The 26062-nt window shown below is 40.6% G+C and overlaps 1 protein-coding gene across 3 annotated transcripts in view; it reads right to left on the reverse strand.

Annotated features, from left to right (window-relative positions):
* The window catches only part of mastl (microtubule associated serine/threonine kinase-like), a 50365-nt gene extending 24932 nt beyond the window's left edge, over nucleotides 1-25433 (reverse strand). The window contains exons 1-8 of one of the 3 annotated variants that reach the window (XM_063044268.1): nucleotides 25153-25433; nucleotides 15523-15660; nucleotides 14505-14644; nucleotides 9960-10048; nucleotides 9687-9793; nucleotides 3931-4075; nucleotides 3210-3286; nucleotides 479-1816 (exon numbers count right to left, since the gene is read on the reverse strand). In XM_063044268.1, coding sequence (XP_062900338.1) covers nucleotides 479-1816; nucleotides 3210-3286; nucleotides 3931-4075; nucleotides 9687-9793; nucleotides 9960-10048; nucleotides 14505-14644; nucleotides 15523-15660; nucleotides 25153-25338 — 2220 coding nt within the window. In that variant the 5' untranslated portion in view covers nucleotides 25339-25433. Of the gene's footprint in view, nucleotides 1-478; nucleotides 1817-3113; nucleotides 3287-3930; nucleotides 4076-9686; nucleotides 9794-9959; nucleotides 10049-14504; nucleotides 14645-15522; nucleotides 15661-25152 lie in introns of those variants that run through there. The other 2 variants (XM_063044267.1, XM_063044269.1) reach the window with 2 other exon arrangements.
* Between the last annotated feature and the right edge of the window lie 629 nt (nucleotides 25434-26062).

A 26062-nucleotide genomic window follows, 5' to 3' on the forward strand; every position in this document is an offset into this window, starting at 1 on the left:
CAACATGTGACATGTCCATTCACAAATAGCATTGTAATTGTGAAAAATTCAATTTATTTTTCTAAAATTGTTTTTGAGGAATGCAAAATTCCCCAATATACTAAAGGGGATAAGTTGAGTTATAACATTCAAACGTGAGAAATTGGAGGTGGGCCACATGACAGCTTGCCCCATCATCCAATAAAATAAAAAAAAATCTGATCTTTGCCTCCCTGGCTACATGCAGCATAAATATCAGTATAGACTATATAGATAAAATATCTGTGTCTGTTCTGCAACTTCTATGTAATTCTATACTGTTTTGCTCTATAGGGTATGAGGTAGTCGGAAAGAAATTTTTAGTCACTTTACACAAATCACATCATAATTTCAATTAAGAATATCTTTGTGGATCTGCATTTAATCCACCTCACTACAACCTCATCAATAAAGTTTTCCAGGTTCAATAAGCTATTATTTGTGCAATACAAAAAGTTACCTGAAAAGATCCAGTTAGTTTGTATGACTGGATTCTTGGCAGAGGTGTCACAGCTTGTGGGTAACTTCCAGTGCAAAGGGATATATCCATTTTTTCTACAGACTCCATACTCATCATGGACTTTACAGATAAATCACATTCATATATTGGACTACAATAACTTCGGAATAGAACATTAGGCTTCTTTTGGTTTGAAGCCAGAGGTTTGACCAGGAATAAAGGGCAGGTTTCTGCTGAATGGTTGCTGCACTTGTTATTGTCACCAACTATACGCTGATGCTTTGGTGCACTGTGAGGCAGTGTTTTATGCAGGATGCAAGACTGGGGAGAAACACGGTCCTTAGCTGTGGCCCCTTCAAATAAGGAATCTTTTGTGCTTATGTCTAATGTTTTCTCATGAAGTACTTCTGAGAAAGATTCATCTTGAGCAGAAGATGCTGAATACAAACTTAATCTTCTCTGTAGATTCTTATCATTGTCATCAGTCTGAAAACTGCAATTAAGGTCATCTTTACAATCTTTCTTTTCACATTGCTCATCTAGCTCAGTCATCAAGTTTTTGGCTAGGGAAGTGACAGATGCAATATCAGATGTTCTTTCAAGGTTACCACCATTCCCTTCAAAGCACTCATTATCCACAATGGGGCTTTTGCAGTTACGTATTTCAGAGTCTAATCCCAGTGCATCTATTTCCCTGGTTAAACCTGTGTGAGCAATTGGTTGGAATTCTGGAATTTCATATCCACGTTCATATTCTGAATTTGTCTTCTTTCTCCGGGTACCAACTGAAAATGGGCTATGATCTACCTGATCAAATGTCCTCTTTGACCTGTTTTGCTTATCACCGATTTCCTCATGGAATTCACTCCCATAACAGTCTTGAGAAGTAGTTGATGAAATATCCATCAGGCACCCTTGGGGAGGTAAACTTTCAGATGGAACAGTCCCTTCTGATGTCGTTACTTGGCAAAGGCCTTGCCCAAAATTCACTGAGCTTTCCATTACTTCGCTTCCCCAAGCAGGCGAAGAGCTGTGAGTACGAAGTCTGTTGGGTGAGGCTTTGATCATTTCAGCTGTGGGTGAGGTAACCTTTTCTTCTTCCTTTGCCACACTTTTGTAAAGGCATTTTTTGACAACACCCTTTACTGCATTGTTCAAAGGAGTAGCCCGAATCTCTCCATCTAGCCTCCTTCCTGGACTGTTTTCATTTTCAACCAGAGAGACAGTCATATCCAAACTGCCTTTATGATGGATATCATCCTTCTGAAATGAGCTACCTATAACAGATGTTCCATTATCTGTAATCACTCCCGAACCAGGCTCTCCAACTTCTGCTCCCTGCAAAGATCACAACAAAGTTAAAACTATACAATGAAAAAAAGCATATCAATCCATCTGCTTCAAATAACCGAACTAGTTAATTCTGACAATCAGAAACAGTTGCTTCTTACTCAATATACTTTAGGAGGAAATCTGTCTAATTTCTTTTCCAGTTAATTCAGCCCACTCAGAGGCTGACCCTATGGACTTCGCCTATTGTGTCAGATTTCAGCAAAACTTTTCATAACTGCCTTCAAAACATCCACTTACTTCATCATTAAGACTGATCCAGCAATAAACCGCATTTAGTATACCCTTGATTGCCCATGCCACCTAATTAACAATAATAACTTATTTGTAGAGTACTTTTCATACAGACGATATAGTTCAAAGAGGTTTGCAATCAGATAAAGTACAAACATGAAGATAAAAGATAAAAAGATGTCACTTAAAAACCAGGTTAAATAAATAGGTTTAAGCTGGTGATAATTCGTGTTTGAATTATCGTCTACCACCTTCTGTCCTCACCCCAAATATCTTGCCCTATTTCTTCCCAACTCTCCTGATCCTCTCTCAACTTGTTGTCCACAACACCCACCTTCTGTTTGTTCTCTTTGCCCTGCTTTCACGACAAAGCTGGCCACCCATCTCTCCTTTAGAAACTCCAACTTACTTTTTGTCCCTTAATTTCCTGAATGTGTGTACATGCCTAAATTAGTGTCCAACTTAATCAAATCTTTTAATTGAATTCCTCCCATTAGATGTAAGCTACTAAAAACATCCATGTGATTGTTGTAAAGATAATCTTTCCTGGCTTATCTGCAGCCTTTGACATTGTTGATTACATCAATTTCTCCAATAGATCTTTATAATTCAGTCGTGTAGGACCAGACTTTCTTTGTTTCATTCTTATCCATCTAAATGATAGTCAAAAAAAAATGCCTTCTCTTCCCACACTCTGGCCTAAAAACCTTTCACAAGCCCATCTTCCTTCTCATCTGAGGGCTGCTGCCCAGGGACATCAATTGAAAATAACATGCAACAAAGACACCCGGCGTAGTTTTGCCACTAACTTGTCCTCTTCACACTATCCAAATGATAAAGCTGTTTGCTACAACATTCAGTAATGGATTAGGATAAATTTGGAACTACATGTGAGAAACACCAAAGCCATTACTTTCATTTCCCATTAATTCTTAGGCACGAATAATTTCAAATTCATTTTTGAAATACCACTTTTCAGTTAATTCAATGAATCTTGCATAGCATATTAAAAGATACTGAAAGCTATTGACAGAATTGAAAAAAGACAAGCCTGGAGTTCTTTCTCCCACAATGGACTCCTTAAACATCCTGATTCTGTGCTGGAGGGAAACAGGCGTGATTGACTGCTGGTACTGGATGCTCCAACCTTTGTATTTAACTGTGCAAAGTCTGGAGTCAGATATTTTACTGGCAAGCTTGGACTGCACGATGAGCTATCAGCACCTGAAGAAGGAAAATGCTCAATTGATCTTTGCATCAAGACCATAGGCGCACAAATGTATCTAGGTGGTACATTTGAAAATGAGTATCTATAGGATAAAGTTAAAAAAACATGCGGAACTGTTTACCAGCAAAAATAGAATATGATGATGGAAAAGAACATTAGCAGCACACAGTTCCTCATTTAACTTGTATTTGTAAATAACAATGATTATATTAAACTTACTACTTAAAAAAATGCTAACCTTCATTTGGCTGGTTACCCCAAAATTAGGCTTTTCCCTTGTCTAAAGCTCATTGCTAGCATTCAGCCTCAAATTTTCTGAAGACCACAAGACATAGGAGCAGAATTAGGCTAATCAGCCCATCAAATCTGCTCTGCCATTCCATCATGGCTGATCTTGGATCCCATTTAACCCCATACACCTGTCTTCTCACCATATCCTGTAAGACCACAAAACATGGGAGCAAAATTATGTCATTAAGTATAATGCCTACTCCCAAGCTAAACACTTACAGTTACTATCTGATCAGGAAACATTGACATCAGACTTCAAAAAAGCATTTTGTGAAATCAAAAAACACTTATTGATTTATTGTAAACATGCTTATGCCTATTAATATCCACTTATTTTTGTCAATCAGACCTTTAATTGCAAGCCCTCTTTTACATCCTTCAGCATTCTGTGGCAGAGGAGAACAAAGTGATCCAAAGGAAACACTGGCATTGCTACACACCATGGGGCTCATCAGTGACGATGCATCTTTAGTCTTTCCTCCCATTGGTGTGTTCTAAATAGAAAGTCAGAAACACATGAGCATTTAACACGTACAAAGGAAAACTGGTTAAGCAGTAAATACTTCAAAATAATCAATATGAAATAATGTATAAGCAACATTTATTAAAAAAGTGACTTCAGTCAATCATTTTTTGTAAAAGGACAGAGCATTTCCAAATCTTGTTGTCAATTGTTAACAGGGAATTCATAGGTTCTTGAGCAAAAGCCTGATTCTGAAAGTGATTCTTATGTTCTCTTTTCAATTGTATTAACCTCTAGCAAAAACTGTGTGACAAGAGATACAGATTTAACCTGCATCTGAACCACCATTCAGGGGTTTCTCATCCTGAAATCTTATAATGATCATCTGTTGGTTAGTTGGAGATAATTGCTAGTGCCTCTATTGGGTACATTTCCTTTGGTTGCTCTCTGCATGACCACATGAAAAAAGATAGATTACATTGTAGAAAAGACAACCAAGAAATTTCCGGCTTTTTCTTTGTTTTTTTTTTAGAAAACACTTATCACACTGGATAATAATTAAAACAAAGCAATGGAAATACTGAGCAGATTAGGCAGCATCTGCATGAGAGAAAGCTAAATGTTTCATGTCCATAACCTGTCAACAACGTGAGCCAATGTCAATAGTCACCAGTTAAAATATTGTTTCCCCCTCTCAGATGCTGACTGACCCATTGAGTACTTCTAGCAATTTTTGTTCTATTTCAGCGTTTGAAGTTGTTTGCATGTGGAAAGTGGATCATGACTGAAGCATGGCAGATGTAGAAAGTTTGTTCTTTTAATTGAAAATCTCTTGCTATGTTTCACTTGGAGGCAATTTGGAGAAATTTGTAAAATTCCATATTTAATACTTCAAATCAAGAACTGTTATAGCACTGCAGGCTGCCATTTGGCCACAGAATTTGCAATATGCACATCCTGGTGTGTTGTTAACCTTACAAAGTCACCCACAAAATTGTGTGAACTGTACTAGAGTTCTCAAAGAATAGCAAAGAAGACTATCAAAGCTTGCAGCAGGATCTGGACCAGCTGGAAAAGTAGGCTGAGAAATGGCTGCTTAAATTTAATACAGACAAGTGTGAGGTGTTGAACTTAGAAAGGACCAATCAGGGTAGGTCTTACACAGTGAGCGGCAGGGCACTGAGGAGTACAGGAGATCAAAAGGATCTGGGAATACAAGTCCACAACTCATTGAAAATGCTGGCACAGGTAGATAGGGTCATAAGAAAGTTTTTGGCACACTGACCATTGATTGAAGTATTGAGTACACGAATTGGGATGTTATGTTGGAGTTGTACAAGACATTGGTAAGGCCTAATTTAGACTATAGTGTGCAGTTTTGGATATCTACATACAGGAAAGATGGAAATGAGATTAAAAGAGTACAGAGAAAACTTACAAGGATGCTGCTGGGACTGGAGGACCCAGGTAATAAGGAAAGATTGATTAGGTTAGAACTTTATTGTCTAGAACATGGAAGATTGAGGAGATTGATAGAGGTATACAACACTATGAGGGATATAGACAAGCTAAATGTAAGCAAGCTATTTTCTCCACTGAGATTGGGTGAGACTAAAACTGGAGCTCATGGGTTACAGGTGAAAGGTGAAATGTTTAAGGGGAACAAGAGGGGAACCTTCTTCATTCAGAGGGTGGCAAGAGTGTGGAACAAGCTGCCAGCACAATTGGTGGATGTGATTTTGATTTCAACGTTTAAGAGAAGTCTGGATAGGTAGGTGTATGGAGGGCCATGGTCCCAGTGCAGGTTGATGGGACTAGGCAATTTAAATGGTTTGGTACAAAGGCCCTATTTCTGTGCTGTAGTTTTCTATGACTAATAGCCTGATGCAATAGTACAGAATCATACTATACAGTTAATGAGCCAGACACCTCTATCATCCCATAATTTTGACTACTTTCTGTCCCACCATCAGGAACCTCCAGAGGTGCTAGAACAGGTAGATGACATGGGGCTAGTTACAAGCTGCTCTCTGTATTTCTACATATCACAGTGATATCCAATTAAAGTGGCTTTGAGAGTTCTCATTGCACCAGATCAAACACAGGCTGAAAAATAATCTCCTGTTAACCACCTATGATCTTTGTCAGCTTATGGGCCAATAATCTTTCACACTTAGCAATAAAGCTGGCTGGCAGTGTAGTGGCATTTGCACCAGACTTCAAGGTGAGTGGTCCCGGGTTCGAATCCAGCTGGCTTTTTGCATACTTTATATCCGTGCTGGGTTGAGTGTCAAGCTAGCTACTTGGCCTCGTTAAAAAAAAGATGAAAATGCTAAAGAGACAACAAGGTTGCTGCCTGATGCGGCACAAGGAATAGCAATAAACAATAATTGGGCGGAGCAATGAGAACAACAAGCGCACAAATTGTACCCTGGATAGGGGAAATTCAAAGCCCAGCACAAAGAGTTACTTAGTTCCATCTCCTCTGGTAAAGCTGGTAGAGTAATAAAAAACAGAGACACAGGTGCTAGCATCTGGAGCAATGTACAAAACACTGGAGGAACTTAGCAGGTCAGCCAGCATCTATAGAGTGAAATGGACAGTTGACATCGTAGGTCGAGGCCGCTCAGATGGACCAAAAGATACAGGGGAGTTTGCTGGTATTAGAAGTTGGAGAAATGGTATACTCCACCCCATCTCCTGAAGTCAAATGACCAGCTCTTTTGTTTTGCTGACATTGAAGAAAGGTTCTGGTCTTCACATCAAGCCACGTGGTTCTGTATCTCCTTCCTGTAATGCAGCTCATCTTTGATTGAGATCCTGCCATTATAGTGATATCTTCTGAGAACTTGTGAATGGACCAAGAGCAGAGCTTGGCCACACAGTCATAGTATTAGCACTATTTGCAAGTCCTCAGATAATGAAGCAGTCTACAGGCAAATGCAGCAAGACCCAGCCAAACTTTCAATGGCATTACTGAACTCCTTTCCTACTCTAAATATTGGAGGTATTAGCATTGATCAATAACTGAACTGGAGCCTGTGGCAAATAACTCACACTGGTAACACTTCAAAGCTTGTCCAGCATCTCAGGGCTCAAGTCAGCAATGTGATGCTGTTCTAGATGAGTGCAGCTTCACCAACACAAGAAGATCAACAGTATACTGGACATAGTAGCCCACTTGATAGGCAACCTGTGGACAGTGATTCACTTACTACACCAGCAGCTATTTATAAGAGCTATAGGATATACTGCAGCAACTCACCAAGACTCCTAGGACAGCACCTTCTAAACCCATGGTTTTGAGCTAAACCAGCTGGAAGGACAAGGGCAGCAAAAGCCAACATCTGGAAGTTGCCCATCAAGCCATGCTTCACTCTAACTTCGATCTCAATACCTCCCTCTTGTGAGCAGTTTTGGACCCTTTAGCCAAGAAAAATGTGCTGGCATTGGAGAGGGTCCAGAGAAGGTTCCCAAGAATGATCCCAGGAATGAAAGGGTTAACATATGAGAAGTGTTTGATGGCTCTAGGCCTGTACTCACTGGAGTTTAGAAGAATGAGAGGGGAATCTCATTGAAATCTATCAAATATTGAAAGGCCTAGAATGAGTGGATGTAGATAGGATATTACCTATAGTGGAGGAGCACAGCGTTAGAATAAAAAGATATCCATTTGAAACAAAGATGAGGAGGAATTTCTTTAGCCAAGCTGAGGTGAATCTATGGAATTCAATGCCATGGATGGCTATGGAGGTCAAGTCATTGGGTATACAGTATTTAAAGCAGAGCTTAATAGATTCTTGATTAGTAAAGGTGTCAAAGGTTATGGGTAGAAGGCAGGAGAATGGGGTTGAGAGGGATAATAAAATCAGCCAATGGAACGGTGGAGCAGAATCGATGGACCAAATTCTGCTCTCATGTCTTATGGTCTGCGCAAATGTACCTCGATTAGCAAGGTACACCATAAGCCAGTGTGCTTAGCCCCCTGCTCTACTCGCATTATACCCAAATGCATCTGCAATGCGATAATTAAGTTTGTTGTAGCTGTGTGCCGCTGGATTTCATAGTGACTGGCCCCTCCCCCCCCCTCCCCCCTCCCCTTGGTGTTACTCTCCGGTACTCACTCAGTTGAAGAACAAGCTGAACCAGAAAAACTCAGGGACTTGGGCTATATTCTCTTCTTTCCTCTCTTTGTAACTGTGATTTTTTTTTTTCTGAAATCGTAACCTTATGTGCTATGTTCTGTGTGCAGTGTGCTGTTGGTAATGTGTTTTGCACCTTGGCCCTGGAGGAATAATATTTTGTTTCGCTATATTCATTTATGGCTGAATGATAATTAAACATGAAACCTGAACTTGAACTTGCCACCACTGTAGGTTGAATCAAAGGTAGTGATGAATTGGCATACAAGAGGAAAAAGTTTAGTTGGATAGAGCTGCAACAACCTCTCAGTCAACATCAGTAAAACTAAAGAGCTGATTGTCAACTACAGGACGAAGAAACCAGAGGTCCGTGAGCAATCAGATCGCCTCATTGGGCGATCAGACGGTCAGTAACTTGGTGTTGTATCAGATGATCTGTCCTGGGGCCAGCACAGAAATGTCTTCACAAAGACAGCACTGCTAATTTCTTAGAAGTTTGAGCTGATTCAGCATGTCCTTCTAAAACTTTGACAAGCTTCTACAGATGCACAGTGAAGATTATCCTAACTGGTTGCATCATGCCCAGGTATAGGAACATTAATACCCAGGAATGGAAAATTCTACTAAGTGTGGTGGACACAGCTCAGTCTATCAGAGGTAAAGCCCTCCCCACCATTGAATACATTTACAAGGAGTACTGCTGCAAAAAAGCAGTACCCACCATTCAGCCCATGCTCTCTTCTCACTACTACCATCAGGCAAGAGAATACAGGAGCTTTAGGTCCCACACCACCAGGTTCAGAATCAGTTATTATCCAAATCAGGCTCTTGAACCAGTATGGATAACTTCACCCACCCCAACTCTAAACTAATTCCACAATCTAGATTCACTTTCAAGCACTCTACAACTAATGATCTCAGTATTATTTTTTTCTTATTTGCATAATTTGTCTTCTTTTGCATATGGGTTGCTTGTCAGTCTGTTATGTACAGTTTTTCATAAGTTTTATCATACTTTATTTTCCTGTAAGTGCCTGCAAGACAATGAATGGAGCTGACATTATGTATATATAATAAATTTACTTTGACTTTGGACTTCACTTGGAAATCTATCTCCATTCCTTTACAGTAGCTAGTTTAAAATCGTAGTACTCTCTTCAAAACAGCATTGTGGGCATATGCACACCTCAATAGCTGTAGAGATTCAAGATGGTAGCTCAGCACCATCTTAAGGGCAACTAGGGATGGGCAATTAAATGTTGGCTCAGCCTGCAAAGCCCACATCCCTTGAAGGAAAATCAAAAAAAATGTTTGGAAAATAGGCATGTAAACCACACATATCATATGGAACTGGGGTTCCCAACCTTTTTTTTTTAAAAATGCCATGGACCCCTACCATTAACCAAGATTGGAAACCCTAATCTTGAATGTCACATTTGCATACAGCATATGCATCACATTATCATTTCTGTATTAAAAAAAACGACAATTAGTACTTACAAAGCCCAGAGAACTAATGAGAGACAAGATCTGGCCCGGAGTACGGTAGTAGTCCAGTTTTGGATTTATCATGGAAGGTGTGTTCAGAATATCCATCATGTTTATTTCTTGAAACAAAAACAGGGTTGGAAAACATGAAATGAACATCACAATTTCATTTTAAGTTTATATAAAATCAGAAACTCCAGCACTTCAGTTCCACTTAGTGCACAAGAAAATAGATAATGTATATCATTTTTATGTAAAATTCACAGGAATCAATTTCATTCTTACCTCTGTTCAAAGTAACTCTGGAGAGACCAAAGTCCGTTAATTTGATGTGCCCCTGGTTGGAAATTAACATGTTGTCTGGTTTCAGATCTCTAAAAGAAAGCAGATCAGATTAAATTGCATTTTAAGAATGTCCCAAATATGCCCTGTTATAATCTCTCGATAGGACCACTTATGTCACTACTATATACACATACATAAAACAACAAAGATATGATTACTCGGATATGACTATTATATAAAATGCCAGAGTAACAAGAATATCTAGGAGCAAATTAGAAAGAAAAATGTTAAGGAAATTAGAAAGATGCACAGGAAAGATGGATTAGTTCAAATCAAATTGTGTCTAATTAACTTTATAGTTTTTGTTGAAGGAACAGAGAGTCAATAAAGAAATATGGATGACATAATAGATGTGAACACTTTGAAGGCATTTGACAAAGTGCAACATAATAGTCACCTTCAAGATTAAAGGTAGTACAGTAACAGAGGATTGTACCATCATGGCCAAGTGAGAGAACACAGAGTACAAAAGAAATTTTGTGTTTACAGAAGAAATATTACTTTTCAAACGAGAGGAAAGTATACAACAAAGTTCCCCAGGTTTAGGTACAAGGACCTCTGCTTCTCCTAATATATGGTAAAGATTTGGCATCCAAAACACAGACCAATGGGGAACTAGTTCCTCTAGAATTAAATGCACTTCTAACATCTATCACAATAGCAGTAGTGTGATATTTAGCTGAATGAGCTGCTAGGTTATAGTGAAACTAGGTTATATGTGGAGCTGGCAGGCAGCAACTCAGACAAGAACAAGTCTCAGAGCAATAGTACATGACATTTTGTAAATCTGATGTTCTCCACCAACAGATATGTCATAGAAACATAGAAAACCTACAGCACAACCTTTGGCCCACAAAACTGTGCCGAACATGTCACTACCTCAGAACTACATAGGCCTTACCCATAGCCCTCTATTTTGCTAAGCTCCATGTAACCATCCAGGAGTCTCTTAAAAGACCCGATCATTTCTGCTTCCACCACCGCTGGCGGCAGCCCATTCCACGCACTCACCACTCTCTGCGTAAAAAACGTACCCCTGACATCTCCTCTGTGCCTACTTCTAAGCACCTTAAAACTATGCCTTCTCGTGCTAGCCATTTCAACCCTGGGGAAAAGCCTCTGACTGTCCACACAATCAATGCCTCTTAATATCTTGTACACCTCTATCAGGTCGCCTCTCATACTCCGTCGCTCCAAGGAGAAAAAGCCGAGTTCACTCAAGAGAGTTTGAATGTTGTCAGTTTGAGAACGAGGAGATGAATTAAAATGGTTAGAAAATGGGAGCTCCAGTCGTGGTAAAAGGGATAGTAGACACTCAGTGAAGTGGTCGTCAAGTTTAAGCCTGGTCTCACCAACTGTGACTCATGGAAAACTGGACATTATAAAGCTCACTAAAAGAATAATCAAAAATGTGGCAATTTTTGATCATCAAAAATGACTGTTTTTGGAAAAAGTCACCAAGGGCCACTGTTATAAAAGTTGACATAAAACCCCAGAGATGAACAACTTGTGCTTCATCACTCCAATGCTCCTTAGTCAATAAGGCAACACCTTTTCACAAGAAAGCTATAAACCTGAAGAGATTTTAGAGTCTTCGTTGATAATGGAGGAGGGTTATAAAATAATCCTTTTCTATGGATGGTCACAGAAAGTTCACATCAAGGGCTGTGATTCCAAACGTAGGCATGAGATTTTGTGAGTAAAGTACGCCCTTGAGAGATCAGCAGAGCTCTGAAATCATGGAGGATTGTCAGGCGAGAAGGAAATGAAAACAACTGGGGTTGAGGAATGTACAAAAGATATCTTGCAAAGTAATTCAGGATAGGGCTTTGGCAGAGATTTAATCAGGAGACAGAGGAGCCATTAAGATGAATGCTGAAAAAAAATACTGTCAGAAGATGATATCAAAATATTAAGTGATCAGGACTTTGCCTCTATATGGGTGATTTGGGCAGATAAATGGTACAAAGCATTGGCAAACATTAGTGATGAACGTAATATTACTATACAACAATCATGGAAAAATAATGAATATTTAAGAGACTCTTAGATAAAGTACATGGATGAAAGAAAAATGAAGGTCTATGTGGGAAGAAGGGCTAGATTAACTTTGGAGTAGGTTACGAGGTTGGCACAACTTTGTGGGCCAAAGGGCCTGTATTGTACTATTTGACATTCTAACATTCAGCAATTCAGATGAAAGTTCTACATTTGGTCTTAAAAGTGTTCACGTTAGGAATAAGAAAGAGTGAACCATCTGGATTTTTAGCTAATTGCCAATCCAAATTTCTGTTACAGCAAAAAACACTTTGCATTAGCACTACGGAGGATTAGAGAAAACTTCTGAGTTCAATTCAAGTTTAATTGTCATTAAACCATATATGAATATAGCCAAATGAGACAGTGTTTCTTCAAGGCCAATGTGAAAAATATAGTACCAACAGTCACACAGAGCACGAAACACACATAGCACATACAAGACAGTAAGCACATAAAGGTATCAGTAAGATACAGACACACAATAAAAAAGTCCAAACTTGAGCCACAATAGAGCTTGTCTTCTGCTGAACAAACACTGGGAGGGGGGGGGGACAGCACTAACTCCAGCCTGGATGCTGTGCCACAGCACCCACTGTGGACCACTCTGGCTCCGATGCCTCTCAGCTGGTGGTTGTAAACAGGCGACACCACAGCTTGGGGCCTAAACCTCACCTTGACAAGACAGCAAGCACATTTGGATACAAGTGAAATGCAACATATACAGTGCCTATAAAAAGTATTTATCCCCCCTCCCCCAGAAGTTTTCATGTTTTACTGTTTGACAACATTGAATCACAGTGGATTTAATTTGGCTTTTTTTTTTAAAAAAAGTGATCAACAGAATAGACTCTTCTGTGTCAAAGTGAAAACAAATTTCAGCAAAATAATTGACTGCATAATTACTCACCCCCTTCAAGTCAGTATTTAGTAGATGCACCTTTGGCAGCAATTACAGCCTTGAGTCTGTGTGGATACACCTCCATCAGGTTTGCACATCTGGACACAGTGATTTCCCCCCCATTCTTCTTCACAAAACTGCTCAAACTCTGTCAGATTGCATGGGAATTGTGAGTGAACAGCCCTTTTCAAGTCCAGCAACAAATTCTCAATTGGATTGAGGTCTGAACTCTGACTTGGTCAAGCCAGGACATTAACTTTGTTGTTTTTAAGCCATTCCTGTGTAGCTTTGGCTTTATGCTTGGGATCATTGCCCTTTTGGAAAACAAATCTTCTCCCAAGTTGCAGTTCTCTTGCAGACTGCGTCAGGTTTTCCTCCAGCATTCCCCTGTATTTTGCTACATTCATTTTGCCCTCTACCTTCACAAGCCTTCCAGGGTTTGCTACGGTGAAGCATTCGCACAGCATGATGTAGCCACTACCGTGCTTCACGGTAGAGATGGTGTTTTTGATGATGTGCGGTATTTGGCTTAATTTTGGTTTCATCAGACCATAGAACCTTCTTCTAGCTGACGTCAGAGTCTCCCATATGCCTTCTAGCAAACTCTAGCCGAGATTTCATCTGAGTTTTTATCCCCCCCAACAGTGGCTTTCTCTTTGCTCCTCCCATAAAGCTGCAACTGGTGCAGCACCCAGTCTCTCTCCCATCTCAGCTACTGAAGCTTGTAACTCTTCCAGAGTTGTCATAGGTCACTTGGTGGCCTCTCTCACTAGTTCCCTTCTTGCACAGTCACTCAGTTTTTGAGGACGGCCTGCTCTGGGCAGAATTACAGCTGTGCCATATTCTTTCCATTTCGTGATGATTGACTGTACTCCAAGGAATATTCAGTGACTTGGAAATTTTCTTGTAACCATCTCCTGATCTGTGCTTTTCAAAAACCTTGTCGCAGACTTGCTTGGAGTGTTCTTTTGTCTTCATGGTATAGTTTTTACCTGGATACTGACTCATCTGCAGTTGGACCTTGCAGATACAGGTGTATGTTTACCACAATCAATTAAAACAGCTTGACTGCACACAGATTTATATATAACTAGGACACCTTAACTAATTAGGTGACTTCTAAAACTAATTGGCTGCACCAATGATGATTTGGTGTGTCGTATTAAAGGGGGTGAATACTATGCAATCAATTATTTTGTGTTTTATATTTGCAATTCATTTAGATCACTTTGTAGAGATCTGTTTGGACCTTGACACAAGAGTCTTTTCTGATGATTAGTGTCAAAAATCAAATTAAATCCACTGTGATTCAATGTTGTAAAACAATAAAACATGAAAACTTCCAAGAGAGGTGAATACTTTTTAATAGGCACTGTATTATTATTAATACCCATTTTGCCCACATCTGAGGAAGTTTATTGGACTTTTCTTTCAATCTGTGAACCATACAGAAATACCATGCACATCAGTCCCTTAAGAAGAATTGAAAAAAGGTTGAAGAAATTCAACACACATATTTTGCAAACTTCAGTTCAGTCTTATGGTACCTGTGAATAATTCCATGTCTGTGTAAATAATCCAATGCTACAGCAACCTCAGAAATGTACTTTACAGCCATGGCTTCGTCAAAATAGCCATAAATGTGAAGGAGAGATTTGACATCCCCACCTATGAGATACTCCATGACCTAGAGAAAAGAAGTTTGATGATTTTTGTTTTGCTTGCCTAGAAAGGTTGTATTTTGCAGCAAATGTTGTAAATATTTAACATGAGGCGACCATATGTATAAATTCATGCAGATATCTTCAAAGAATTTTAAGCTGGCACGTCAGGCAGCAAACACTGGAATTTTCCCTACTAGACTCTTCTATCAAAATGCAAATGCAGCTACATTAAGTCTGCACTATCTGCAGTTTTCCAACTCTAGGTACTCACATATACCACACTACTTTTTGTTTACCATCAGCAGTCATGTTTTTAAACCACCTAAATTCAACATTCTTGAATGCACTTACCGTGCTCCTTTAAAACACAGAAAGAAAAAAATTTCAGCAAAGTAAAGAAAGATTAGCTTTATTTGTCACAAGCACATCAAAACTTACAACGAAATACATCATTCTGCATCAATGATCAACACAGTCCAAGGACTGTGCTGGGGACACTTCACAAGTGTCGCCACATAGCACGCCCGCAATTCACTAAACTCAGCTGTATATCTATGGAGTGTGGGTGGAAATTGGTAAACCCCAAGTAAACCCACATGGTCATGGGGAGAACACACAAACTCCTTACAGACAGAGATGGGAATTAAACCCTGATTGATGATTACTGGTGTTCTAAAGCGATTGTGCTAACCACTAGGCTACTGTGCTGCCTGTTTATCATATTTAGTCCCCCTTTCTAAATTCTCCTCCCTTAACTGTTAACCACTTTTCAATCAAATGTTCATGGGATATTTATATTAAAAGAGTCTATGAATGCAAATTATTATTTAAAACAAGCTCTTAAGCATTTAACATTGGAGAACCAGCCATCTTCCACAAAACAGAAGTAGTGGTTACTTACCAGATAAACATTATTGGCAGACTGCAGCGAGTAATACAGGTGTACAATAAAAGGGCTTTTACTTAGAGCCAGTGCAGCTCTCTCCGCCTGCAATTGGTGCACCATATTTTTATGTATCAGATCAGCCTTCTTGACAACCTTGGGTGAGAAGAAATGAAAATTTTCCATTAAACATTTAAGCATATTTGTATACAATAAATATTGGGATTATAAATATAATTCTATACTATTTACACCAATTTATCTACTTGTTACTGTATCACCCACTTTTCAGAAGATATTCCATTTGCCATTTTAGCAACTCGATATCACCCTATAGCTGAAGATGATTAAAATGCCACAAATTTTTGTATCATCTACAAATTCACCAATCGTACTTGTACACTTACATCCAAGCTGTTATTGTTTGTTTAGAGACGCAGTGCAGAACAGGTTCTTGCATTCCAACCAGCTGTACCGCCCAGCGGCCCACCTATTCCACCATAGCTTAATCACAGGATAAATTACAATGACCAGTTAACCTACTAACCAGTATGCCTTTGGACTATGGGAGGAAACCAGACCACCCAGCAGAAACGTACAAGATTCACAGAAAGAATGTACAAACTCATTACTGCCAGTGCCAGAATTGAACTCCGGCCCCCAGAACACCTTTAGTAGTAATAGCGTCATGTTAGCTACTTCATTACCATGGTGCCTGTGATTAGTGTTAACTTATAACCAAGGGTTCTCAACCTGGGGTCTACGGACCCCTTGGTTAATGGTAGGGGTTCATGGCATAAAAAAGGCTGGGAATTACTGATCTATACAATTCATCCAACTCTCATCAGGCTTCCAATAGCAAAAACAATTCTCTGCCTTCTATCATCAAAATATTTTTTGGATTGAATCCGCCATGTTGTCTTTGAATGTCATACCTATTGGACCAGCTTTCTAACATGGGGCCTTGTCAAAGGCCATAATTAGCCTACATCAGTCATACTAATACAGAGAGGAAATTAAGAACCTGGTGGCATGGTGCGAAGACAATAACCTATCCCTCAACGTCATCAAGATGAAGGAATTGGTTGTTGACTTCAGAAGGAGTAGCGGACCGCACAACCCAATTTACATCGGTGATGCGCAAGTTCCTCGGGGTCAATATCACAAATGACCTGACTTGGTCCGGCCAAGCAGAGCTCACTGCCAAGAAGGCCCACCAGCGCCTTTACTTCCTGAGAAAACTAAAGAAATTTGGCCTGTCCCCTAAAACCCTCACTAATTTTTATAGATGCACCGTAGAAAGCATTCTTCTAGGGTGCATCACAACCTGGTATGGAAGTTGTCCTGTCCAAGACCGAAAGAGGCTGCAGAAGATCGTGAACACGGCACAGCACATCACACAAACCAATCTTCTGTCCTTGGACTCACTTTACACCGTCGAAGCAGTGCTGCCAGGATAATCAAGGAGACGACCCACCCAGCCAACACACTTTTCGTCCCTCTTCCCTCCGGGAGAAGGCTTAGGAGCTTGAAGACTCGTACGGCCAGATTTGGGAACAGCTTCTTTCCAACTGTGATAAGACTACTGAATGGATCCTGACCCGGATCTGGGCCGTACCCTCCAAATATCCGGACCTGCCTTTTGGTTTTTTTGCACTACCTTACTTTCCATTTTTCTATTTTCTATTTAAGATTTATAATTTAAATTTTTAATATTTACTAATTTTTACTATTTTTAATATTTAATATTTGTAATCCAGGGAGTGGGAAGCACAGAATCAAATATCGCTGTGATGATCGTACGTTCTAGTATCAATTGTTTGGCGACAATAAAGTATAAAGTATAACCCCGTGAAAATTTTAAATTAGTCAGATATGGACTCTCTTTAACAAGAGCATGTTATCACTGATTTAAACCCTACCTTGTCATTGCCCTAAATTAAGTATATATTGGGAAGGTATTCATAGAACATTAGTTAAGGTACTTAGGTCCCAGATACCTCTGAACTTTGAGACGCTCTATTTGGGGCATGTATTGTTTCTTGAACAGAAGGAAGACATTAGAAGATTGGCACGAAACTATCTTGGAAATAATTAAAATGGAAAAGTTGACTTACTCCCTGAGAATTCAAAAAGAAAAATTTTATCAAATCTGGAATAAATGGATTGAATATATAACCCCAATGCGAGCAGACTTTAGATGACTCTCCTAATGATTTATACTGCTCTTCTCATCAACACAGTAATATTGCTAACGTAAGCACCCCTAGTCTAAATGTTTACTGTTTTTGTTTTCTTTTGGAAAATAGAGAATTAATACAAGTAAAGGAAAAGATTTGGGAAAGGGATAAAAAATGATAAAATTAAGTAAATAAGTACATAGGGATTGGATAATTATGTCTGGGGGCAGGAGCAAGCATGAACAAGTTAGGATATAAACACCTACAATGGTTGTTACATAGGATTACATACAACATTTTGGACCAGAAAGAAATGGTCCAGAAGAGATATATGGAAACTATTGTTAGTATGTTTCTTAACAACTAATACCACTACTTAGCCTAATAGATTAGAATTACCACTGTACATAATTATCTATTTAAGTGTCTAATTGCCTTTTATATCATCTCAATGTGTACTTAAGAATGTATAAATAATTATAGTTTTATACCTAAAAAAAATGGAAAAGGTTATAAATGTGGAAAAAGTACATGATACTTGTGAATTCCTTATCCAAATAAAAATAAAATTAAAAAAACCCTACCTTGTCAAATGCATATTAACTCTGCCCTTCAGATTTATTTTTCCAATCATTTTCCTACCATTGATGTTAAACTCAATGTAATTACTGCTGTTCTTGAAGAAAAGAACCACATTTGTTGTCTTCTAGGACCTCCTCTCTAGCCAAAGATTTGAAAGATCTCTGTCAGAGCCACAATCTACCTTGTGTTCCATAGCAGTCTGGGATACATCTCATCAGGACCCATGGATTTATCCACGTTTAAGACTGCCAAGATAACTGTTAACTCCTCTTTTTCAATAAACTTGTTCCAGAATTCCACTATGCCCCCTTCCTGAATTCTCCAGCTATACTGGTTTTGCCCCTAGTGAAAGCAGATTAAAAGTATTTATTGAAATCCCTGGATCCTCTGACTCCTTGCACAGATTTATAATTTTGATCCCTGCAGTGGTCATTGGGCCTGTTTTCAACCTCTTCTGAGTCCGAACTGATCATCAAGCACCCGTTTACACTCTTACTATAATTACTCACCCACATTCCATCATTTTTCACACTGTTCCACCACTCAGCTACACACTAGAAGTTATCCGCAAAACTTTCGATGTGAGTAGAAATGCATAGGGAGAATGTGCAACTCTGCAAAGGCAGCAGAGATCAGGACAGAACTTGTAACTTTGGAATTGTGGTGCAGCAGCTCTACCAGCTGCACCTCTGCGGCCATTTCCATGATTACCTTATCTTCCTTAATTTTGCCTGCCAGATATCTCAAGTTCTCTCTTTGACCCAATTATCATTTTTATCTACCCCTGTATGTTCAGTAGTCCTGTAGGGGTGTTTTTCAGTTTCCCCACATCTGCCTCTTACTTTATATTTCTATTATTTACCTTTTTTATTCAAACCTTACATCCCTTGACATGTAGGAGTCCTTAAACTTGGTGGCCTTACCTTAAATCATTTTGGGAAAACAATGACACTGAAGTCTATTTTAGTTTTGAATGACACTTGCTGGCTACATGTAGATTTTTGTCTTGCAAGGAGCTGCTATTTGCTATCCTGTTTCATCATAACGAAATTAGCCTTACCACAATTCCAGTCCATCCTTATCTATCTCCATATTCCCCCCCTTAAACCCTCTGCTTTACATCTCCTTATGTGGCTTGGCATCAGTTGTTAAAGACTTGCAACATGCCAGTGGATGTTCTCCTCTGTTAAAGGTGCTATACAAGGGTAATTTATATTTATTCTCATACATATAATCTGTACAGCACTTTGGTCAATGTCGGTTGTTTTTAAATGTGCTATATAAATAAATTTGACTTGACTTACTCCAACATTCTACACCATCAAGGTAGTAGCGGTATAGAATGTACTCTGAGTGAAAGACTTCAGTATCCATCAGATTTATAAAAGACATCACCTATGATGAACAATCTAAGTTCTGAAGGACAGAACACTTGCAAATGTGGCCACTCATGCTTCTACTTACCCAGGTACAATCCTAACATTAAATGTAGTACTGCCTCTTCAAGTCAAGCAACACACACAAAAAATCGCTGGTCAACGCAGCAGGCCAGGCCACATCTATAGGAAGAGGAACAGTCGATATTTTGGGCCGAGACCCTTCGTCAGGACTAACATTAAGGGTCTCGGCCCAAAACGTCGACTGTACCTCTTCCTATAGACGTGGCCTGGCCTGCTGCGTTCACCGGCATTTTTTGTGTGTGTTGTTTGAATTTCCAGCATCTGCAGATTTCCACGTGTTTGCGTTTTTAAAGTCAAATCAAGTCACTTTTTATTGTCATTTTGACCATAACTGCTGGTACAGTACACAGTAAAAACGAGACAATGTTTTTCAGGACTATGGTGCTACAGGAACAATACAAAAACTACACTGAACTACGTAAAACAACACAAAACTACACTAGACTACAGACCTACCCAGGACTGTATAAAGTGCACAAAACAGTGCAGGCATTACAATAAATAACAAGACAATAGGCACAGTAGAGGGCAGTAGGTTGGTGTCAGTCCAGGCTCTGGGTATTGAGGAGCCTGATGGCTTGGGGGAAGAAACTGTTACATAGTCTGGTCGTGAGAGCCCGAATACTTTGGTGCCTTTTGCCAGATGGCAAGAGGGAGAAGAGTTTGTATGAGGGGTGCGTGGAGTCCTTCATAATGTTGTTTGCTTTACGGATGCAGTGTGTGGTGTAAACATCTGTAATGGTGGGAAGAGAGACCCCGATGATCTTCTCAGCTATAACCATATAACAATTTCAGCACAGAAACAGGCCATCTCGGCCCTTCTAGTCCGTGCCGAACTCTTACCCTATCCTATTCCCACCGACCTGCACTCAGCCTACAACCCTCTGTTTCTTTCCTGTTCATATATCTATCCAATTTAACTTTAAACGACAACATCGAACCTGCCTCAACCACTTCTGCTGGAAGCTCATTCCACACAGCTACCACTCTCTGAGTAAAGAAGTTTCCCCTCATGTTACCCCAAACTTTTGTCCTCTAATTCTCAACCCAAGCCCTCTTGTTTGAATCTTCCCCACTCTCAATGGAAAAAGTCTAACCAGGTCAACTCTATCAATCCCCCTCATAATTTTAAAGACCTCAGTCAAGTCTCCCCTCAACCTTCTACGCTCCAAAGAATAAAGAACTAACTTGTTCAATCTTTCACTGTAACTTAGGAGATGAAACCCAGGCAACATTTTAGTAAACCTCCTCTGTACTCTCTCAAACTGACCTCACTATCCGCTGCAGGGTCTTGCGATCCGAGATGGTGCAATTTCCGAATCGGGTAGTGATGCAGCTGCTTAGTATGCTCTCAATACAACCTCTGTAGAACGTGGTGAGGATGGGGGCGGTGGGAGATGGACTTTTCTCAGCCTTTGCAGAAAGTAGAGACGCTGCTGGGCCTTCTTTGCTATGGAGCTGGTCTCAGAGTCATACAACAGAAACACAGATTCTTTGGCGCACGACTTCCTTGCCGAGTACTTATCTACATTAATCTCAATAGGATTAATTACATACTGGCTCAAAAAATCTCTTTAAAAATTCCACTCTATTTAAGCCTTAGGTGATCCTAGTTAACATTCTGGATGTTGAAGTCCCTTCCAACCAGTCAAAAATTTTCTGTGATTTCTCCACCTATTTGTTGCTCCACCACTTGTTAACTTGAGGCAAAATCCTCCCCAACAGTACCACTAAACCTCTCCCAACCCAACAACCGCCAAGGATATTACATCCAGTTCAGTTGTGCAAGTCACCCCTTCCTCCAAAATGGTCCCTGTGAACTAGAAGTACAAGGCCCTCAAGCCTGCAGCATCTCTTCAGTCACACATTCATCTGACCCATCCACTTATTCCCACCCTTACCACCAGCACATGACACTAGAAATACTATTGTCACCTTGCCAAAGGTAATATTTACATCAGGCTGCTGTTTATTTTATACAGCTCAGCGTTCAACACAATCATATCCTCAATTCAACAACCTCCAAACTCTGGGCCTCTGTACCTCCCTCTGAAATGGATCCTCAACTTCCTCACTGGGAGACCAAAGTCAGTGCGGATCAGAAATCTCCTCCTCACCGACAATCAACACTGACACACCTCAAGGATGTGTGCTTAGCCCATTGCTCTACTCTCTCTACATCCACAACTGTGTGGCTAGGCACAGATTAAGCGACTTGTTGACGACACCTCTATTGTTGGCAGAATTTCAGATGGTGACGAGGAGGTGTAAACGGGCAAAATAAATTAGCTGGTTGAAGAGGTGCAGTCGACGTTTCAGGCCGAGACCCTTCGTCAGGACTAACTGAAGGAAGAATTCCCGTTGTGAGCTGGTTGAGTGGTGTTTCAGCAACAACCTCACACTCAACATCAGACCAAGGAGTTGATTGTGGGCTTCAGGAAAGAGAAGTCGAGGGAACACACACCAGTCCTCATCGAAGAATCAGAATGGAAAGGGTGAGCAGTTTCAAGTTCTTGGGTGTCAACATCTCTGAGGATCTATCTTGGATCCAAGATATTGACGCAATTAGATTTTTAGATTATGAAGACACGCAGTCCTATTTTTATTGTCATTTGGTAATGCATGCATTAAGAAATGATACAATATTTCCTCCCGTGTGATATCACAAAACACAGGACAGACCAAGCCTGAAAAACTGACAAAACCACATAATTATAACATATAGTTACAACAGTGCAACAATACCATAACTTGATGAAGAAGTCCGTGAGCACAGTAAAAGTTCAGTCTCTCAAATGTCCCACATCTCACGCAGACGGGAGAAGGAAGAACTCTCCCTGCCATGCCGACCACAGTTCGACTGTGAGTCATCTGAAAACTTCAAGCTCTGATCAGCTCTCTGACACCGAGTACTGAGCGCCATCTCTGTCCAAACGATTCGACCTCAATCTCGGTCGCCAACAGCAGGCAAAGCCGGGGATTTTCAGGCCTACTCTCCGAAAGATTCCCGACCACGAAGTAATGACAGCAGCGAACGAGCAATTTCTCCAGATGTTCCTCTGTACTTTCACATCCCTCTCCATCAAATCAGAATTGTCCACGGCCCCTATTCAACAGATACGATATCATTTTCACCGGAGGACTGCGCACGCGCGGTGCGCTGCTCTCTGTCCTCCCGCCTTCGTGTTTGGAAGACACGACAGCAGCTATATTGCATTAGGTGTTTGAGAAGAATTGGTATGTCACGAAAGACGCTTGCAAATTTCTACAGATGTACAATGGAGAGCATTCTAGTTGATTGCATCACCACCTAGTATGGAGGAGCCACTGCACAGGATCAGAAAAAAGCTGCAGAAAGTTTCAAACACAGCCAGCTCTATCGTGGGCACAAACCTCGCTAGCCCTAAGGACAAATTCAAGAGGCAGCATCCATCATTAAGGACCCCCATCACCCAGGATGTGCCCTCTTCTTATTGCTACCACCAAGGAAGAGGTATAGGAGACTAAAGATACACATTCAGTGTTTCAGGAACAGCTTCTACCCCTCCTCCATCAGATTTCTGAATGGACAATGACCCCATGAACACCACCTCGGTATTTCAGTCCCACTCTTTTTGCACTACACTAACTGTATATTCATTTCCATAGATGCTGCCTGACCTGCTGAGTTCCTCCAGCCTTTTTTGTACATTGTTTTGGATTTCCAGCATCTGCAGACATTCTCATGATAGTAATTCATAGTTTTTAATTATGTATTACAATGTACTGCTGCTGTAAAATAACAACTTCCATGACATATGCCAGTGATGTTAAACCTAATTCTGACTGATTCAGAAATAATCCAGAAATTACAAATTTGGAGGTCTTCCTTTCAAATCAGATAGCCAGCTCCTTAAATTAACTAAGAAACACTGAAAACCTACAGCACAATACAGGCCCTTCAGCCCACAAAACTGTCCCTACCTTAGAAATTACTAGGCTTACCTTTAGGCCCTCTATTTTACTAAGCTTGATGTACCTATCTAATAGCCTCTTAAAAGACCCTATCATATCCGCCTCCACCACTGTTGCCGGCAGCCCATTCCACACACTCACCATGCCACATTTCAGAGTGGCATCTCCTCTGTACCTACTCCCCAGCACCTTAAACCTGTGTCCTCTTGTGGCAACCATTTCAGCCCTGGGAAAAAGCCTCTGACCATCCACATGATCAATGCCTCTCATCATCTTAAACACCTCTATCAAGTCACCTCTCATACTCCTTCGCTCCAAGGAGAAAAGGCCAAGTTCACTCAACCTATTCTCATAAGGCATGCTTCCCAGTCCAGGCAGCATCCTTGTAAATCTCCTCTGCACCCTTTCTATAGCTTCCACATCCTTCCTGTAGTGAGGCGACCAGAACTGAGCACAGTACTCCAAGTGGGGTCTGACCAGGGTCCTATATAGCTGCAACATTACCTCTTGGCTCCTAAATTCAATTCCACGATTGATGAAGGCCAATACACCATACGCCTTCTTAATCACAGACTTGCAGGACCTCATCGTTCTTAGTATCAATGTGAACCAGAACCATCCCAACTGTTTGTCCCTCAACTGCAGATTCACTTCTGCAGCCACTGAAACACTTGCCTGCTTCCCAGTTACAAGATCTTTTAGCGTGTATTTTCATCCAAGACATGGATATAAACTGTAAATTGCTGAGAGTCTAGCACTAATTCTGTTACACCTCAGATCTGTCAACCCAAATATGACTCATTTACTGGGTTTAAAACGTGCCTCTGTTGGCCCCTGCCCTTCCTTCTTATATTTGTTTGAACAACACCAATAGAAGGCTTTTTTTAAAGAGACCACCAGATAATAGGCACTTGTCCACAAAGTCAGAGCCCCTTCCCTTTACAAATACCAACTAAGGCCGCCGCTTTTCACTTATATTTTAGATTTATAATAGTATTACCCTCCATTTATTTCAAGGATCCTTGTCGGTTGTTACTCTCAAGGCGGCATATCAACAATGACAGTCTGACAACGAGTTTTAACAACTTTGATTTTTTTCTCATCTTGACATTTCTAGTCATCTTTTCAGAACTGCAAACAACATCGTGTTTTTTTCATAATCCCTTTCATTCCATTAGCAGCAGTGTTTTAAAAATCCACAACGAATAGTATTTAAAGCAAATGTTACGCACGAAAACAACATGTAGTGTACCTGATGATACTGTGAAGCTTTGTGTCCAAGTAAAAATTCTACAACTATTTCTGCTCAAACCCTGAAACATGCCCAAACATGACTAAATGTCAGCAGAAAATGGCAGTCTCTATACAGTACGCACACAAACAACACCGAATAAACATAACGTGGCTCATTCACTCTTGATTACAGTAAACCTCTAGCCGCCGTGTTTCACCCGGCCAGATCCAGTACTTGCCTTGACAGCATAGAGTTTATTGTCATTGCGTTTTTTCCGAGCCAGGTACACTTTGCCGAACGCCCCGCGGCTGATGGGTTTGATGATAATGAAGTCCTCGATGCTGGGGGCTGCCGGCACCTTTATCGCCTTCACGTCTCGGTAGGGGGTGGCAGGGCAAGCACCACCGTTACCTGGAGCCTCCATGTCCCAGTCGGCTCCGGCAGACCATCCCCCGGGTTCCAGCGGGACACAGGCCAGGACAGGACGCGTTCCCGGCCCGAGCCGCGGCCGCCCTTCAAAACTGGTTCGAAATTGCCGCTGGGGTCCTTCGCCAAACGGTTTAAAAACTCCCGTTGACTTGGCGCTTTGGTTAAGTTGTCGGGCTGGAATAGAGACTCAAAATTAATGAAGGGTTGCGATTCAAGGACGGGGTCGTCACTTTTATATTATTATTATTTTTTAGTTTCTCTCTCGGCCTCGTGTTTTTGAGACATGCAATCAGGCACAGCTGAAGCTCCTTTATTGGGTCCTGGAGGCGAGCCGGAGACTGATGGAGTCGTTATGGGTTGGGCCTGATTATTTACCTTACCAAAAGCTGTGGGCTTGTGTTAACGGCGATGCGGGAAGGTGGTCCAACAGGTTCGAGCAGTTCTCAATCAGGAGCTACAGCAATAGAGCACTGGGCTGATGCGGCGAAGTTTCCTCTCTCTAGCTGGATTTGTGTTAACTACCCAGTGCAACTTTGGAACAGACTCGCTAGCGCTTGTGCAAGCCTTTAAAGCATATGCATCCACAGAATTGTTAAATTGTTGACGTTTAGACAAAATAAGTGTAATAAATTCTTCATCCTCAGGTACCTGTCCTCTTCTCATTCCTGTTTTCGCGTAGAGGGCCCCAGATTTCAACAGTTGACTGTAGTAGTTGCAGA

Source organism: Mobula hypostoma, chromosome 3 (assembly GCF_963921235.1).
Source record: "Mobula hypostoma chromosome 3, sMobHyp1.1, whole genome shotgun sequence".
NCBI lineage: Eukaryota > Metazoa > Chordata > Chondrichthyes > Myliobatiformes > Myliobatidae > Mobula > Mobula hypostoma.